The sequence below is a fragment of the Gracilinanus agilis genome, chromosome 2 (genome assembly GCF_016433145.1).
Source record: "Gracilinanus agilis isolate LMUSP501 chromosome 2, AgileGrace, whole genome shotgun sequence".
In the NCBI taxonomy this organism is placed as follows: domain Eukaryota; kingdom Metazoa; phylum Chordata; class Mammalia; order Didelphimorphia; family Didelphidae; genus Gracilinanus; species Gracilinanus agilis.
In genome coordinates this window covers 344,014,054-344,032,173 of record NC_058131.1, presented here as the reverse complement: position 1 = coordinate 344,032,173, position 18,120 = coordinate 344,014,054, and the positions used below count along the sequence as shown (strand labels likewise).

Sequence of the window (18,120 nt, the reverse complement as noted above, 5' to 3'; positions counted from 1 at the left end):
TCCTCCCTAAGAAGGGAGGTAAAATGAATATAGTTATACATATATAATCATGTAACATATATTTCCCTGTTTGTCATGTTATGAAATAAGACATATTTTAGCAAATAATTATCAAATGTCTGCCATTTGTAAGTCTGGAAGCCAAATGAAACAATCCTTTACCTCAAGGAGCTTACTACATTCTCCTGGGGGAATATTGCAAGTTCATAAGTAAGTAAACAGTAGGGAGTAAAAGAGACAAAGGAGATATTAGATAAGATGCTCCACGAATGAGGAGTATAAACTCATTACAGGGAATCTCGAGAAAAGCCACATGAAAGGGGCAATGCCTAGGCTGAAATGGAAAGATCATAAAGAATCTGAAAAGTGGAAGTGAAAAGGGAATATAGAATATGAGTTTTGAGAATGCACTGATATAGGTGATGACATGTTGAGTTTGATGATTAGCTAATACTAATTTGATGGGAATGAAAAATGAATGAGGATGGGGAGGGTCATAGAATGTTTGACCAACATTATAAGATACAGAAGTGTCAAGAATCTCAATTATTCCAATTTTTTCATTTATTTTTTTAATTTCATTTAATTTTTTTCTTTCTAATTTGGGGTTTTATTTTTGCATTGCTGACTCATTCTGGTGATTTCCCTTTCTTTATGTGTTTTTTTTTCCTTTTTTTTCTTTTTTTTTTTTAAGATATGGCCAATGCAGGAATTTATTTTGCTTGACAATACATGTTTGTATCAGGATTTGCTTTTCTTGCTTTTTCTTTTTTTTAATTTTAATTTTGAATATTTTCCCATAGTTACCAATTTTCTCATTTATGATGAGGATACTGAGTCATAAAATGACCAAATACCCAAGGTTCCACAAGGAAGCAAAGCCAGGAATCAAACTTGCATCTTCTTTCTCTCATTCTGGTACTCTTGCCATCATTTGCACATACCACCTCAGTCCTATCGATTCTAAATTCAATGTTCTTTCCTTTCTAATCTGCTTAAATCTTACTCAGAGAAACCATTAGCACTCAATACCATGGTGTTCAGTCATTTCAGTCACACCTGACTCTTCATGACTCCATTTGAGATTTTCTTGGCAAAGATACTGGAATGGTTTTCCATTTTCTTCTCTAGCTCATTTTACAGATGAGGAGACTGAGGCAAACAGGGTGAAATGATGTGCCCAGGGTCACACAGCCAGGAAGTGTCCAAGGCCAGTATTGAACTCAGGAAGATGAGTTTTTTTGACTTCAGGCCTGGTGTTCTATCCACTGTGTCACCTATGAGGCACTTGGAAAGCACTTGCTAAAGGAATCAAATATGGAGAAGTCATGAGAAAAAGGTGATTATCTAATTGCCTGTGGCCCTCTTAGCTAGCAGACAAAATGCTCAGATAAAGACTGTATTTTCAGTAGGTTAAAAGCATAAAAGTAGACAGCAGAAAGTTTCAGAATTCCCAGAGGAAATAGGAGGTATAGGGACTAAGCATCGTTTTGCCCAATAGCATGAAGGCTACTTTCTCTTTGAGAGTGAATAGAACAACAAGCACTGTAAAGTGCTCTAATGATCCCTTGTTTGGGGCTTGAGTCCACATTCCTTCTGTTATTATTGACATCACAAGACTCAGCAGCCCCCCAGAGCTGCTTTCTGCCCACTCTGTCCTCAACTTTTACCAAGAAAAATAGCCATTTCCTTGTGTTTGCATGAACCCTGATTGTGAGCCTAAACTCAAACATCTAAGAATCAAACCCTAGAGGCTTTTTTTCTTTTTTTGCCCCCGATCCAGTTGAAAGCTAACCATGGTTTCTTTTCTCTTAAAATTACCCTCAAGGAAACTGGCCAAGAAACAGAAAGAGACTCAGAGCAGCACTCAGAGGGAGATGGGGCCTGTGGCAACCACGGACAAGACCAATACAAAGCTGAGCACCGCTCGGAATGAAGAAGGGTTTTCCTCCAGCACTCAGGATGTGAATGGATTCAGTAAGTAGAACCCTTGCTGTTTGCAGTAGTCCTGGGTCTCCTTTCTGTGAGCACCATTATGTCGTGCCTACCGAAGGACATTCCGAAAAAGAGCCAATGTTCTTAGTGGTGGTGAGACTTAGAGATTTTAAACCTGAGGAATATTGGGAATCAAACTCAGTCAAGAAACTGTACCCCAAGTTCTTCTCATCCCTGTAAGAGAAAGGGTTAAATACTTGTCTGTGAATGCTTTTCACCAGGCTCTGATCGGAATGAGACAATTATAATGCAGAGAGCATGATCTCCATTTCATAGGGAGAAAAGGAAGGTTGACAGGGATTAAATGGCTGGCTCTGGTAACACAGATGAAAAGGGATTCTGTAAAGTAACAGGGCAACCTGGGTTAGGACCAATAGATGGAACAAAGCTGCGAGGTATGTTGGGGAGTTATTTGCGCCCAGGAAAACTTCTACATAGTAGTGATAGAGTGATGGCACATTTTCCCAAGCTTATTAGAAAGGGAAATACTTTTCTTTCAATTCATTTCAATTCAACGGATAGATTGATGCACAGTGGCAGAGTAAGTGGACTTGAAGTCAGAAAAGACCTGTGGTCAAATCTCACCTCAGTTATGTATTAGATTGTTAGCTAAATGACCCTGGGTGAGTCACTTGACCCCTCCTGGTCTCAGTTTTCTCATATATATAACAGAGTTAATAAGAATAACCTCTATTTCATAGTGTTGTGGATGATACATGTATGTAAAGTGCTTTATAAACCTTAAAAGCTACATAAATGCTAGTTATTATTTCTCAAAGATACTTCTCTGCCAGGAGCTGTGCTGCTTACAATGTCTACAACATAAAAAGTAAATCGTTTGGGGGCAGGTAGGGAGCTCAGTGGATACAGAGCCAGGCCTGGAGATAGGAGGTCCTAGGTTCAAATCTGATCTCAGACACTTCCAAGCTGTGCAACCATGGACATCCTTAGCCCTTACCACTCTTCTGCCTTGAAATCAATACACAGTATTGATTTTAGGATAGAAGGTACGGATTTTTTAAAAAAGTAAATAATTCTCACCTTAAGTGGGAGGATGGGGAATGGCAAGCAATATGTACACAGATAAATAAATATGACATATGTATAGAGCACAGTAAAAAGAGCAACAAGGAAGACTTCTTGGAGGAGGTGACATTTGAGTGGAATTTGGGTTACTAGAGATTCCTAGGGCTTAGAGATGTGGAAAGAGAGTACAAGAAGGGCACCCATCACCACCCACCACTTCTGGAGCCTGGAAGTAGAATGTTGCATCCTGGGCTGTGACAAATTTCACATGTGTAAGAGGGAATGATGTGTAATTAGTCTGGAAAAACAGATCAGATCAAAGCCAGACTGTGAAGAGCTTTTAATGCCAATCAGGGGAGTTTGCACTGTGCATTCTTTTTACATGAACAAAAAATCCTCTTCATGCCCCACTCCCACCCCTTCTGGCTTCCAATTTGTCCCCATGTCCACAGGGGCCCTGGATGTCCTGTCATAAGCTCTCCTCAGTCTGCCCTCTTGAGCCAGCCTGCACTGGCCTGAGTGAGTCCTCCCTGAGGGGCTCCTGTCCTCCAAGCAGCCTGCTCTGGCAGCTGGTCAGGGTGGGGTGGTGGGGAGGAGGCCTGGAGAACAACCGTTCTCCCCCAACAGGATCCTTCAGTGCTGTGCCACAGTATAACCAACTCGATTCCTTGTTCAAATCCCCAAATGGCCAGCCGGAGGGTAACAGGGCTTAGGACTCATCATTCCACTTGTTTGGCCAGAATAAGAATAATAAGGATCAATATCAATACATAGGCCACCAATCACATTTTCAAATTCCAAAAACTCAAAAGGAGATTATTTTTATTCAACTGGTTTATCATCCGTGTGGTACCATGGAAAGAATCCTGGACTTCAAGGCACAAGGCCTGATGTTGAATCTTGGCTTTGTGCCTTACTCCCTGCGGAACCCAAAACGAACTTGTGTAACTTCTGGGAACCTCCATGTTCTTATCTGTGTGGCACTGGACTAAGGTTCCTTCCAAGCTCTCAATCTCTTCTGCCGTGGTTCATTTTCTCTAGGAAGCCTTTTCAGAAGGTAGGACTCTCTCCTTCTGCCTCAAATAAACATATATAGATTTATCTGCTTACATGTACTCTCTCCTCACTTGATAGAATGTAACCTCCTTGAGAGCAAAAACTGTTTTCATTTTGTCTTTGAATTTCTAGTCCCTAGCACAGTGCTTGGCACATAGTAAGTGCATGAATGAATGAATGAAAACCATGTACTAAAAAACCCAGTGCAATTACACATTGGCTATGGGAGGGGAGTGGAAGGAAGGGAAGGAAAGAACATGAATCATGTAATCATGGGAAAATATTCTTAATTAATCAATAAAATAAAATTTAAGTCAAAAAAAATAAAGAAAACCATGTACTATAAAAAAAATGTACTAGCTGCCAGTCACTGTGCCAAATGCTTGGAATAAGGAGACACACCAACAGAGCCCTGTCCTCAGAGATTACATTCAAATGACAAGGCAACAAATATAGGAGAACAGTGGTCAGAGAAGGCAGGTAGGGTCTGGCTAGTGAATGCAATGACCAGGCAATCCACTAATGGGCCTTTTCCATTGACAATAGAGGTATTAATTTGATTGTGGTTTTTAGATTAAGAGGTAGAAAGGCAGGGAGGGGAGGGGGCACGTGCCCAGAACCAGAGTGGAAAATGATTGTGTAAAGGAACCATGCCAAGCCACGTGGCTTAATAAGAGCTCTTCAGGCAAGAGAGTATATAGATGAACTTATGGAATCATAGAGCTAGAGATGGAGGAAGGGACTTCAGAGGCCATCTAGTTGACATATGAAGTTAAGGGACTTAATCAAGATCACAAAGGTACCTCCAGCCCCTAAAGAGAAGGGGTTTGGGAGGAAAGTAGAGAAGATGAAAAATTAAGGAACTATGTGAAAGGTCGAAAAGAAAGAAGGCTTGAGTTAGCAATGACTTCCATGACCCAGACAGTCACTATCAGTCTGTTTATTTGCTTTAGCTATTTACTTGAACGAGTCACTAAATCACTGAACTTCAGTTGTTTCATGTATACATTAGTGCCTGCTAGATCAATCCAAAAGTTTGGGTAGGAATTAGAGACTATCACATGAGAACAAGGGTATAAAAGCATCTGGGTAAACTGATATCCCTCCCTCCCCCTACCACATGGCCAAGAGCCAAACTCAGACCAAGGGGGTGTTTTTTAATATATTTGGGAAAATACCATTTGAGGACTGTGGCTGCTATGAGTTCCTTGCTATACATTTTTCATAGCCATAAAATGTGGTCTTATAATTTCAGGTGACTTTTCCCAGTTAAGTAGTTAGACAATCAGTGCAAAATGGGGCAGGAGAGTGGTTAAGTCCCCTTACTCCCACAGGATCTTTGCAAAAAAAAAAAAAAGTACTTTTTAAGCATTTATTAAATTCCTACTAGCAGTATAATAGATAGAACACCAGACCTGGAGTCAGGAAAATCTGAATTCTCATCTGGACTCAGACACTTCCTAGCTATGACAGCCTGGGCAAGTCACTTAACTTTGCCTGTCTCAGTTTCCTCGTCTTTAAAATGATTTGGAGAAAAGAAAGGGCAAACCACTCCAGGATCTTTGCTAAGAAAATCCCAATTGGAATCACCAAGAGTTGAAGAATCAGACAGGACTAAAATGACTGAACAAAAAAACCACTTAATATGCCCAAGGAATTTCTGTTAGCCCTGAGACCTCAAAAACAAAAGGAAAATCATTCTCCCTTTCAGAGATACTCCTGCCCCCCCAGACCCTCCTCTGCCCAAGACAGAAATCAGCCTAAATACACTACCAAAAATAAACCAATGTGGGAGAAAAGGATGAAAGAAAATTCCACCCAATTGAATTAGGTGTCTGAAGGAGCCAGAGTCAACCTACCCAAGTGAAAAATTGTCTTGATTCAATTTGCTGGCAATGGTTAGGGAAAAGTTTTAAATCCAATTGCTGATTTGGCGTGATCATTAAGACACTCCACATGCATTTGAATCAAGTGAAGTTTCTAGACTCTGTCAGAATATTTGGTGCTGCCTCATCAGACATACCACAGAAACGATATGGGATTTTTTTTTTCCTGTTAACCCTGGATTGCATCAGATGCCTCTTAGCATGCCCCATGAAATCATTTTGATGAATGTTTATAAAAACTTGAGCAATGCTTGCTCTTGAAATGTAGAAATTGCTTCTGAAATTACCTTGATGTATATCAAATTGAATCTATTTTTATGGCATTAGGAAAGAGTGTCTGATTTCGGTACTGGCGGCTTTTGGAAGCTCGGAGATCTCATGTAACTGTGAGAAAAGCCAGATTATGCTGCAAACTGAATAATTGTCACTCTGGAAAAGATTAGGGGAGAACATGCCCGGAGAACTTATTTCATTATTTCCTGTGCTGTCCCTGGCCTAATTGAAATTCTGCTTCTCACTGTGGGGGCTTGCTTTTGGTCTTATTTCTGCTAAGAAAATCCTAAGAATTTTGATGGCCTTGATTCCATTGCAACAGTAAAATGCCCAATAGTTATCACAGAGATCCCTGATGGTCCTATTGCATGTTGCTCCTGTTTAGGACGGTGTCCAAGCCATGATTTCAGAATTTTTCATATGCTTGCAGTCAAACATTTATTTGTTTCAAGGCCCAACAATTAGGCATTGGCATTTATTGAACAAAAGGATTATTTTTATCATCATCCACATTTGCTCTTGTTATTTAGTCATTTCAGTTATCTTTGTTACCCCATTTGGTGTTTTCTTGGCAAAGATACAGGAGTGGTTTACCATATCCTTTTTAAAATTCATTTTAGAGAGGAGAAATGGAGGCAAGCAGGGTTAAATGACTTGCCCAGAGTCACACTGCTAGTAAGAATCTGAAGCCAGATTTGAACTTGGGAAGATGAGTCTTCCTGACTCCAGGACCGGCATTCCATCCACTACACCACCTAGTTACCCGTTGCTTTTATTATTCTGTTGTAATTTCATCATAAAATCATGTTGGTAGAGTTGGAAAAGACCCCAGAAATCACCTACCCCAAATCCATCAGTGTGGATAAAAGTGGGGTCTGAAAGGCCTGGTGACTTGCTCAAGATCACAGGAAATAAGCAGCAAAGCCCAGTCTTGAACAGTCTCTAAGTTCAGCACTCTTTTCCACTGTTCCTTGCTTCCTCTATTTGAATATCCCACTTAAGTATAGATAGAGGCGAGTATAGATAGTGATAGGGAAAAATATAGATATAGATATCTATCCCTATCTCTATCCCTCCATCCCTATACACAAATCTGTACACAAACACACACACACACAGATATGTTTATTCATACACAATTACATGAGTCTGCATTGGTATAAAGAGTTTCTAATCCAGATGAAATCATCAGTCATTCAGGTATGTTTATAGAAAACATCTTGTTTCTGTCCTGTATACCAAGTATCATTTCCTCCTTGTTCATTTTCTGTCCAAAGAAAAATATTTCAAAGCAAATCTTGGTTGAATCCCAATTAGTTGGGTGCCGATGCTTGGTTAGGGAGATGTTTGTTTTACTACCCTCTCTTGGGTGGTAAATTGGGTTGACTGATTCTGCTGAAGTTTCCAATGGAATTATAAGACCTTATATTTAGAGCTTGAGGCCAACCCTTTCATTTTACAAATGAGGAAGAGTTAGGTGACTTGCCCAAGGCCATAGTTAGCAGAGAAAAGAGTCAATCTTCAAATCCAGGTCTCATGGCTCCTATCCAGTTCCCTTTCTCATGTATTATGCCACCTTAGACAGAAATGCTGATGGGTGAGGAAGAAGACCATTACATGGAATGAAGAATGCAGCAAATAGAAGAATACAGCAAACTTTTGGTTATGACAGCAGCTTAGTAAGTACGGATGGTTTGGAGTGTGTGCATTTATTATTCAAACACACAGGTATCTAGGGGGCCAGAGAGGTAATATGTGACAGCAGAAATAGCCCTAGATTTGGAATCAGTCAGAATTTCACATTCTAGTTCTGCCACTTAACTAGCTAAATTAGTGGGGTTTAACCATTGTGTGTGTCATCCATACCGTTGGCAGTCTGGTGAAGCTTCTGAACCCGGTTATCAAATGGTGTTCTTGAATATGAAGATAAAATACATTGGGCTGCAAAGGAAACCAGTTATATTAAAATATGGCTATCAAATTATTTTAAGTTCTTAAACCTCAAGTTAAGAACCTTGTATTATATTGCCCAATAGTATGCTTTGCTATTCTCCGAGCCTCGATTTTCTTATTTGTAAAATGAGACTAGTAAGACTTGCATTCTTTATTTCATATGATAAATACGAGAAAAATGTAGATGTATTATTTTTTCTTATTCTTGAGTTGTTTCAGTCAGATCCAACTCTTGCTGATCCAGTCTGAGGTTTTCTTGACAAAGATACTGGAGTAGTTTGCGATTTCCTTCTCCAGCTCATTTTAGAGATGAGGCAAACTGCCTTGTGACTAGCCCACGGTCACACAGCTAGGAAGTGTCTGGGGCTGGATTTGAACTCAGGAAGATAGTTCTTCTAACTCCAGGCTCAGCATTCTATCCAGAATTCTATGCCACCTACCTGCTTGGTATATATTGTTAGCTTTAGCTTTATTTTACCATTTTCAAAGATCCAGGAGTAGCTGTGGCTGAAAAATCTGTCAACTAACTATCAATCAATAAGCATTTATTAAATGCTTATCATATTCTTGGCACTAGAGTAACCTGATCAACCTCTTCTTAAGGAAGAAAACTTTGGCAGCTTAGTAGAAGATGAACTGGAGACCAAATAGGGGTCTGTTACAATGATCAAGGCAAAGTGATGAATGCCTACACTAAGCTGTGTAAGTGTAGAGATGGAGATGATGACAAATCTTGTGAAAGTAAAAATGACATGATTTGGAAACTGATACATGAACCTCTCAAAAATTAGCTAGACTGGTTCTCTGATGTCCCATACCTAGTCCATTACCAGACCTTGACAAAAAGCCTTTTTTAGATTTGTAGGGCCTGCAAGAACTTGGGCTCTGCTAAGATAGCCTTTAAAACTTAGACCAGGGGGGGAAGGGAGGGTGGTGGCAGGCAACTGGGTGGCTCAGTGGATCAAGAGCCAGGCTTAGAGTCGGGAGGTTCTAGGTTCAAATCTGGTCTCAGACACTTCCTATCTGTGTGACCCTGGGCAAGTCACTTAACCCCCATTGCCTAGCCCTTACCATTATTCTGCTTTAGAACCAATACACAGTATTGATTCTAAGATGGAAGGTAAGGTTTAAAAAAAAAAAAAAAAAAAAAAAAACAAGAACCCAGTACCATCTTCACTCTATGAGTAAGTAATAGGATAAGCCTTTTGTAGGGTATAAGTGTCAAAGCACTCTCCGAATAGAAGTCATCATTATTGGAAAAGGGTATTTTTTCAGAAATCTTAGGGAGCAGAAGAAATCCTCATTAGATAGGAAAATTTCACAGAAAAGTATGCATTATGAATCAGCAAGCAGAATTTTATCCCTGATTATTTGGGGGGGGGGTGTTATATAATTAAAGAGGTCAAACCATGAAAAAATGGACTGAGACATTTCTTTAGCAGGAGACAGATATGGCTTTTAAAAAATAATGAACCCAATTCAGCCAGAATGTAAAGCTATTCCACAGAATACATAAGACTTTTGAGTGAATTTCCTTAATTCTTTTAGGGCCATCCATTCTAATATAATAAAAGATTTGGTTTATGGTTTCATTAATAGAGGGAACTCCCTGAATAGGAAAGCCCCTCTACCATCGCAAGTGGCCACTTTTCTACAATTTACTGTCTCAGACAATTGCCTAGAGTACAGATAAGTTAAGTGATTTGTCTAAGGACACATAGAGCATATGTCTAGAGATAGAACATGAACTCAGGTTGTCCTGGCTCAGAAACCAGCTCCTTCTTCACTATGCCAAGTGACCCACTGAACAAATGACAAAAACATCTATGCCTGGGAAGATCCAGGCCCATTTTGAGGCTTGTGCACAATAAAAAAATATGATATGAATATAACTTCAGGAAAACTCCAAGAATATCCCAAAAGATTGAGTATCCTAAGATGGGAGATCTCTTGACAAAGATTTTCCCAAAAGGATTTTCCATGTGTAGGCTTTTAAAAAAAGTCAAGGGTTACAGCTGTGAATCAAAAAGCATTGTACAAAAATAAATAAAATCTGTCTTTGTAATATGTACCAGGCTACTGTTAGGAATATAGACCCAGAGCTGGAAGAAACCTCAGAGCCCATTTAGTTCAGTCTATCTTTTTTAACAGAAAAGGAAATTGAGTCCTAGAGATCTTATGTGACAGACTTAGTAAGTCTTAGAGGGAGGATTTGAACCAAGTTCTTCTGACTCCAGCACCAGTGGTCTTTCCATTATTTCATGACATCTCAGAGCTGTACACTTCGTGTGTTGCCTTATATTTGGCTTAAGCACAATCCAAAAGTTGGAGTGAAAGAAATTTCCAAGGGAACATGTTAACATTTCACTTTATAAAAGGAAGAGCTTGAGAGAAAATTTACTAAGCATGAATGACCCCACATGCAGATAAGAATAGTAAAATCATGGAAGATTAGCACCAGAAGGTGCTTGGAAGATAATCCATTCCAACACTTTCATTTTACAGTTTGGAAAACTGAGGTCCATAACAGAGAAGGAAAAGGAAGAGTATGAACTACTGACTAGTTGAACTGATTTGTTTTGATGTGCAAAACAACCAAATGAAGGAGACAATTATATACATATTAGACACATATGGTGTAAGGTGGAGATAACTTCAGAGGGAAGGTCCTAGGAAGGCTTCTTGTAGAAGTTGAGATTTTAGCTGATACTCGAAGGAAGCCAAAGATCTCAGATGTAAAAATAAGGAGGAAAATCATTCCAGACATGAATTATGACCAGTGAAAAGATATGGAGTCCAGAGAAGGAGTATTGTATGAGAGGAATAGCAAGGAGGCTAGTATTACTGGATCAAAGAATACATGGAGAGGAATAAAGTGTAAGATGACTAGAAAGGCAAGAAGGTAACAGATGTAATACAGGATTTATGCAAGATTTCTTGCATTTGCAATATTACCCCTAGGCAATCCTGTCAGTTAGCAGAATGGAACTCTGGCCTGGCAAGTGCCGGACCCAGGAGCTGACAGTTGAACTGGGAATATATAAACCACTGCAAACCCAACCTTGGGGTTCTGATTTCCTTGACCTCACCCAGTCACCCAGCTACCCCTGATTTCCCCTTGGGGACCTGGGAGGGATTGAAGGAAGGTTGAAGGGAAGTTTGGGTGTGGAACATGGGCAGGATTTTAGCTTAGAGTAGCCTAGATTAGACACCCCTAAATCAACTTAACAACTATATCTGTTTAGCTGGTAGATCAAATAATATCAGGGGAGTGTCGGATTATCTCTGGCTGAGGGCTGGTTCCCTCAGCCTGACCTTACCTTTTAGGTCCATTGCCAACATTTGCCACTCACCCCTAGCAACAGCTTCTCAAGACCCTAAACCTTCATACCTCAGTTTTCCCTTTCCTGTTAAAATAAATCCCTTAGCCTGAATCTGAGAGTTCCTGTAATTATTATATCATCACCTAGGCTAAAAGGGCTGAGGAGAGGAGAGAATATCAATTAGTTGAGTTTTAAGGAAGTAGTAAACTAAGCCTCCATTGTATCCAGGAAGTTGAGCTTTACTTCCTGTTGAGTTCTACTTTCACCCAATAGGAAGGCAGTTACTCCAGCAGGGAGGGGCCTCTCACTCATCATCTTAAAGGAGCCTATAGCTAGCAGTGGAGATTGACTGGGTGCCACAGCTGAGGCTGCTCATCACTGACAGCTCCAAATCTCCTGCTACTGTAGTTACAGGCTCCCAGGCCCCTGGTGACTCACTTTTCCCACCAGCTCCATATTATTAGCTACATTATTCACTTATTACACAAACTGTAATGGGCTTTAAACCAAGCAGAATTTTGGATTTGATCCTGAAAGTAATAGAGAGCCACTGGAGTTTTTGAGTAGGGGAGTGAATGGTCAGCCCTGTATTTAAAGAAGATCACCATAATGGCTAAGTGGAAGATGGACTAGAGCAGGGGTCGGCAATGTATGGCTCTCCAGCCATATCTGGCTCTTTTGAGGGCCAGATATGGCTCTTTCTGCAGGATCCATAAAGTCAATTTTTTTTCAGGCGCTGTTACAGGAGCGTGCACTGTGAGCACTGTACGGCTCTCACGAAATTACATTTAAAAAAATGTGGGATGGCCAAAAAGGTTACTGACCCCTGGACTAGAGTGAAGAAAAACCTGAGTTAGGGAGACCACAGAGAAGATCTTCAAAAATTACTTCAGTGCCTTTCAATGATTTTCTTTCCTTTTTAGCATCACTACCAATACCTCTCTGTCCCTTGAGTTCTAATATCTCTCAATGTCTGATGGAATCACTGATTTCTGTTTGATCAATTTTAATTTTAAAGGAATATGTTACTTGGATAAAGTTTACCACCTTCTGTTTTAGTCTATTAATTCTCCTTCCAAGTTTTCCTCCAAAACTTTTATTTATTTCTTTCTCTTTTATTATTTTTTGGCATATTGCTTCATTTCTTTAAGTATTCCTGTCTTTGTGAAAAATTAATTTTTTTTCCTTTGAGTCTTCTTGAAGTTGTTATGGAATTATGCTCTCCTTTTAGATTGAGTTTTTAATTATGTCTCAATCACTTAGAAATCTTTATTTGTAGTCTGCATCTTCTTATAGTCACTCATTTCTCTTCAGCCTATTTCCTCAAGTGGAGCTTTGTTCTAGGGCAAGGAGATACAATACCTCTTGCTACTGTTTTAGGTGGGTTGGTTAGCACTGCTTGGTCTAGACCTAGGTCACCTGGTTTCCTATGTTGACTTCTACCTCTGTTATAAATAAAAATTAATCTTGGTGACTTTATACTAAATGTATAAGAATATATTAATAAAGGGAAATAGAGAAATAAGGTTTCCAATCTTTGTAACTAAAAAGAAGTTCAAGTCTTGGATTCCAGCCTGACATAGTCCCTGATACACTGCTGCTTGCTAGAGATGACTACATAGATAAGTGCCACTAAGATGGCTAAGAGAGGGCTTCTTCCACAAATCCAAAGGAATGGCAGAGAGCCACCACAAGCTAAGCCCTTCCAGGGAATGCCTCAATTGGTCTAAGGTTTTACCTCAGTCCCCACATGTCACGTCCCCTGACCTCCATGATCTCTGCTGGTCAGGAACCTCACCCCACAATGCTAGCAAACTCAGACACATGACTCTGTGACTCCCATGGCCATCCACTGTGGTGAATCTTCCAGGATTGGCATGGGTTGGAAGTCCCTCAGATATTTAATTCACCTACTTCCCAGGGTTATTTTACCTCTACCACCTGACTCTGATATTCAGAATGATGAATCTTGAGAGAATCCTTTTTGGTGTCTTATAGTGCTCAGGAACTTGAGGCCCTTGAACCAAGAATTTCCAGGTTTGAGTGCTGCCATGCCTAGACTGAGGAGCACCTTTTTGTGGCTTCCAAGGTCCTTGCTATGTAGGTTAACAACTACCCTGGGAATTTCTCATGGGTGACCTGCATTCTCTTTTTTAAAAACCTTCACCTTCTGTCTTAGAACAGCTACTAAGTATTGGTTCCAAGAAAGAAGAGCAGTAAAGGCTGGATATTTGGGGTTAAGTGACTTTCCCAGTGTCACACAGCGAAGATGGGTCTAAGGCCAGATTTCAACTCCCAAATCCAGGTCTAGTTCTCCATTCCTGAGCCACTTAGTTTTCCCTGAGAGCCCTTCATTCATGTTGCATCCATATCTAGAGCTGTTCAATCCAGTAGTGTCTCTAGTCTCCTTGGAGAGCTATCATTTTGGTTTTTATTACTGTTGCTGGGTTTTTTGGGCATTCCCCTTTCCTTTTGGCTGTGGGTCTCTGGCTAACTCTTGGTGCATGCTCTGCAGTGAAATCTCTGGATCAAAGGGTTTGAACATTTTGGTGATTTTTAAAACATAATTCCAAATTACTTCTCAGAAGGATCAGTCCAATTCACAGCTCCACCACCAGAATATTAGTATGCCTTCTTTCCACAACTCTTCCCATGCTGATTATTCTCATCTTTTGTCATGTGTTAAATTTTCTGAGTGAAGGGGGAACCATTAGAATCATTTTGTTTTTATTTCTTTTATCGTTAATGATTAAGATAAGTTTTTTCATATGATTAAGATTCTTTGTCATAGAGAACTGTTTGTTCATATCCTTTTACCAGTTATCTTTTGAGAATAGTTATTGGCCATATATATTTGTGTTAGTTCCCCATATATCTTGGACATCAGAACCTTTTCAGAGGCATTTGGAACAAAGATCATATCCCCAATGAGTAATTTCTCTTTGAGTCCTAGTAGTATTCACTTTATTAGAGCAAAATCTTTTTAATTCCTTCAAAGGATCTATTTCATCTTTTTGTGATTGCCTCTATAACTTGTTTGGGTAAGAATATTCCTCCTACTCATAACTGTGAAATGTAGCTGATCTGGTTCTCTTCTATTTGTTTTTATGGTGTGACCTATAACTCGAAGTTGTATATACATTTTGAATTTATTATGGTAGTTAGTATAAGATGTTCATCTAAACCTAATTTCTGCCAACTTGCTTTCCAGTTTTCTAAATACATATTGTAAAATAAGAAATTCTTCCCTGTATAATTTATATTTGTAAATTTATCGAATGCTGGACTATCAAGTTAAATTGTTTTTGATTCTTTCATGTCAAATTTGTTCCACTTATCTCCTTTTCTATTTTACTGAGTAGTTTTGATGATTACTATTTCACTGTATAATTTAAGGTCTGTAATTGCTTTTCCTCTTATATTCCTACTTTTTTCAAGATTTCCTCTGAGAGTCTAGATTTTTTGTTCCTCTGAATTAATTCTTATTGTTGTGTCTAACTCCATTAAATATCCATTTGTTAGTTTTAGTGATATAGCATTAAACCTATCATTTTAGTTAACTTTCCATTGTCCAAAGAACTCTGACCTGAGAAGTATCCATTGAGAGCTCTATAAGAACAATACTTCCCCAGATTTAATTGGAGAAAGAAGTATTGTAGTTAAGCCAATTTTCTAGGTAACTAAGATTAAAGAACCTTTATTTATTAAACACTAAGTGGCGAAGTGGATTGAGAGCCAGGTCTAGAGACAGGAGGTTCTGGACTCAGATCTGGCCTCAAACGTTTTCTAGCTATATGATCCTAGGCAAGTCATTTATCCCCCATTGCCCAGTCCTCACCACTCTTCTACCTCAGAACTCCCACACAGTATTGATTCTAAGACAGAAGGTCTTAGAAGTTTGAATAATAATAATTTTTAAAAAGAACCTCCTATATGCCAGGCATTATACTAAGGGCTAAGTATGCAAAGAAAAGTAAAAGATCATTCCTGCTTCCAGGATCACAGTCTAAAGGGGGAGACAATGTGCAAATGGTTGTGAACTAGCAAGCTATATATAGGATAAACTGGAAATTATCAGCAGAGGGAAGACAGTCATATTAAGAAGCATCAGGGAAAGGGTTCCTGTAGAAGGTGGGATTTTAGGTAGAACTTGAAGGATTCCAGAGAAGCTAGGGGGCAGAGATGAAGAGGAAGAACATTCCAGACACGCAGTCTGGCCATTAAAAATGCCTGGATTAATTGACAAAGTACTGGTTAATCTAATTTTAAAAAGGAAAGAAGAAAACCAGATTATCAGTATCAAAGATGAAAAGGGAGACCTCACCCCTAATGAAGAGGAAATCAAGGCAATCATTAAAAACTATTTTGCCCAATTATATGGCAATCAATATAGCAATCTAGGTGATATGGATGAATATTTACAAAAGTATAAATTGCCCAGATTAACAGCAGAAGAAATAGAATACCTAAATAATCCCGTATCAGAAATAGAAATTGAACAAGCCATCAAAAAACTCCCTAAGAAAAAATCACCAGGACCAGATGGATTCACAAGTGAATTCTATCAAACCATCAAAGAACAACTAATGCCAATACTATACAAATTATTTGACACAATAAGCAAAGGAGTTCTACCAAACTCCTTTTATGACACAAATATGGTACTGATCCCAAGGCCAGGCAAACCAAAAACAGAGAAAGAAAACTATAGACCAACCTCCCTAATGAACATAAATGCAAAAATCTTAAACAGAATACTAGCAAAAAGACTCCAGCAAGTGATCAAGAGGGTTATTCATTATGATCAAGTGGGATTTATACCAGGAATGCAAGGATGATTGAATATTAGGAAAACCATTCACATAATTGACTATATCAACAAGCAAACCAACAAAAACCACATGATTATCTCAATAGATGCTGAAAAAGCCTTTGACAAAATACAACACCCATTCCTACTGAAAACACTAAAAAGTATAGGAATAGAAGGGCTTTTCCTAAAAATAATAAATGGTATATATCTAAAATCATCAAAAACATCATCTACAATGGGGATAAATTAGAAGCATTCCCAATAAGATCAGGAGTGAAACAAGGATGCCCATTATCACCTCTATTATTTAACATTGTACTAGAAACACTGGCAGTATCAATTAGAAAAGAAAAAGAAATTAAAGATATTAAAATAGGCAATGAGGAGACTAAACTATCACTCTTTGCAGATGATATGATGGTCTTCTTAAAAAATCCTAGAGAATCAACTAAAAAGTTATTGGAAATAATCAACAACTTTAGCAAAATTGCAGGATATAAAATAAACACACATAAATCATCAGCATTTCTATATATTTCCAACACATTGCAGCAGGAAGAGTTAGAAAGAGAAATTCCATTTAAAATCACCCTAGACAATATAAAATACTTAGGAATCTATCTTCCAAGACAAACACAGGAATTATATGAACACAACTACAAAACCCTTTCCATTCAATTAAAACTATATCTAAACAATTGGAAAAACATTGAGTGCTCATGGGTATGACAAGCTAACATAATAAAAATGTCCATCCTACCCAAATTAATTTACCTATTTAGTGCTATACCTATCAAACTATCACAAAACTTTTTTACAGAATTAGAAAAAATATAACAAAGTTCATTTGGAAGAACAAAAGATCAAGAATATCAAGGGAAATAATGAAAAAATAATGGAGGGGTGGCCTAGCAGTACCAGATCTTAAACTGTGCTATAAAGTAGTGGTCATCAAAACAATATGGTACTGGCTAAGAGACAGAAGGGAGGATCAGTGGAATAGACTAGGGGTAAGCAACCTCAGCAAGACAGTCTTCGATCAACCCAAAGAACCCAGCTTTTGGGACAAAACTCCACTATTTGACAAAAACTCCTGGGAAAATTGGAAAACAATATGGGAGAGATTACGCCTAGATCAACATCTCACACCCTTTACCAAGGTAAACTCAGAATGAGTGAATGACTTGAATATAAAGAAGGAGACTATAAGTAAATTAGGTGAGTACAGAATAGTATACTTGCCAGATCTATGGGAAAGGAAAGATTTTAAAACCAAGCAGGAGTTAGAAAAAAATCACGAAATGTAAAAATAAATAATTTTGACTACATTAAACTAAAAAGGTTTTATACAGAAAAAACCAATGCTACCAAAATTAGAAGGGAAGCAACAAATTGAGGAAAAATCTTTATAACAAAAAACTCGGACAAAGGTCTAATTATTCAAATTTACAAGGAGCTAAATCAATTGTACAAAAAAAATCAAGCCAACCCCCAGTCAATAAATGGGCAAGGGACAAGAATGGGCAAGGGACAAGAATAGGCAATTTTTAGATAAAGAAATCAAAACTAGGGGCAGCTGGATAGCTCAGTGGATTGAGAGTCAGGCCTAGAGAGGGGAAGGCCTAGGTTCAAATCCAGCCTCAGACACTTCCCAGCTGTGTGACCCTGAGCAAGTCACTTGACTCCCATTGCCCACCCTTACCAGTCTTCCACCTAGGGGCCAATTCACAGAAGTTAAGGGTTTAAAAATGAAAAGAAAGAAAGAAAGAAAGAAAGAAAAAAAGAAAGAAAGAAA

The 18,120-nt window shown here is 38.7% G+C and overlaps 1 protein-coding gene across 1 annotated transcript in view; it reads left to right on the top strand.

Moving 5' to 3' along the window:
- Positions 1 to 18,120, top strand: part of PTPRT (protein tyrosine phosphatase receptor type T) — an 846,734-nt gene that overhangs the window by 707,540 nt on the left and 121,074 nt on the right. The window contains exon 16 of the mRNA XM_044659804.1: positions 1,829 to 1,977. Coding sequence (XP_044515739.1) covers positions 1,829 to 1,977 — 149 coding nt within the window. The remainder of the gene's footprint in view (positions 1 to 1,828; positions 1,978 to 18,120) is intronic.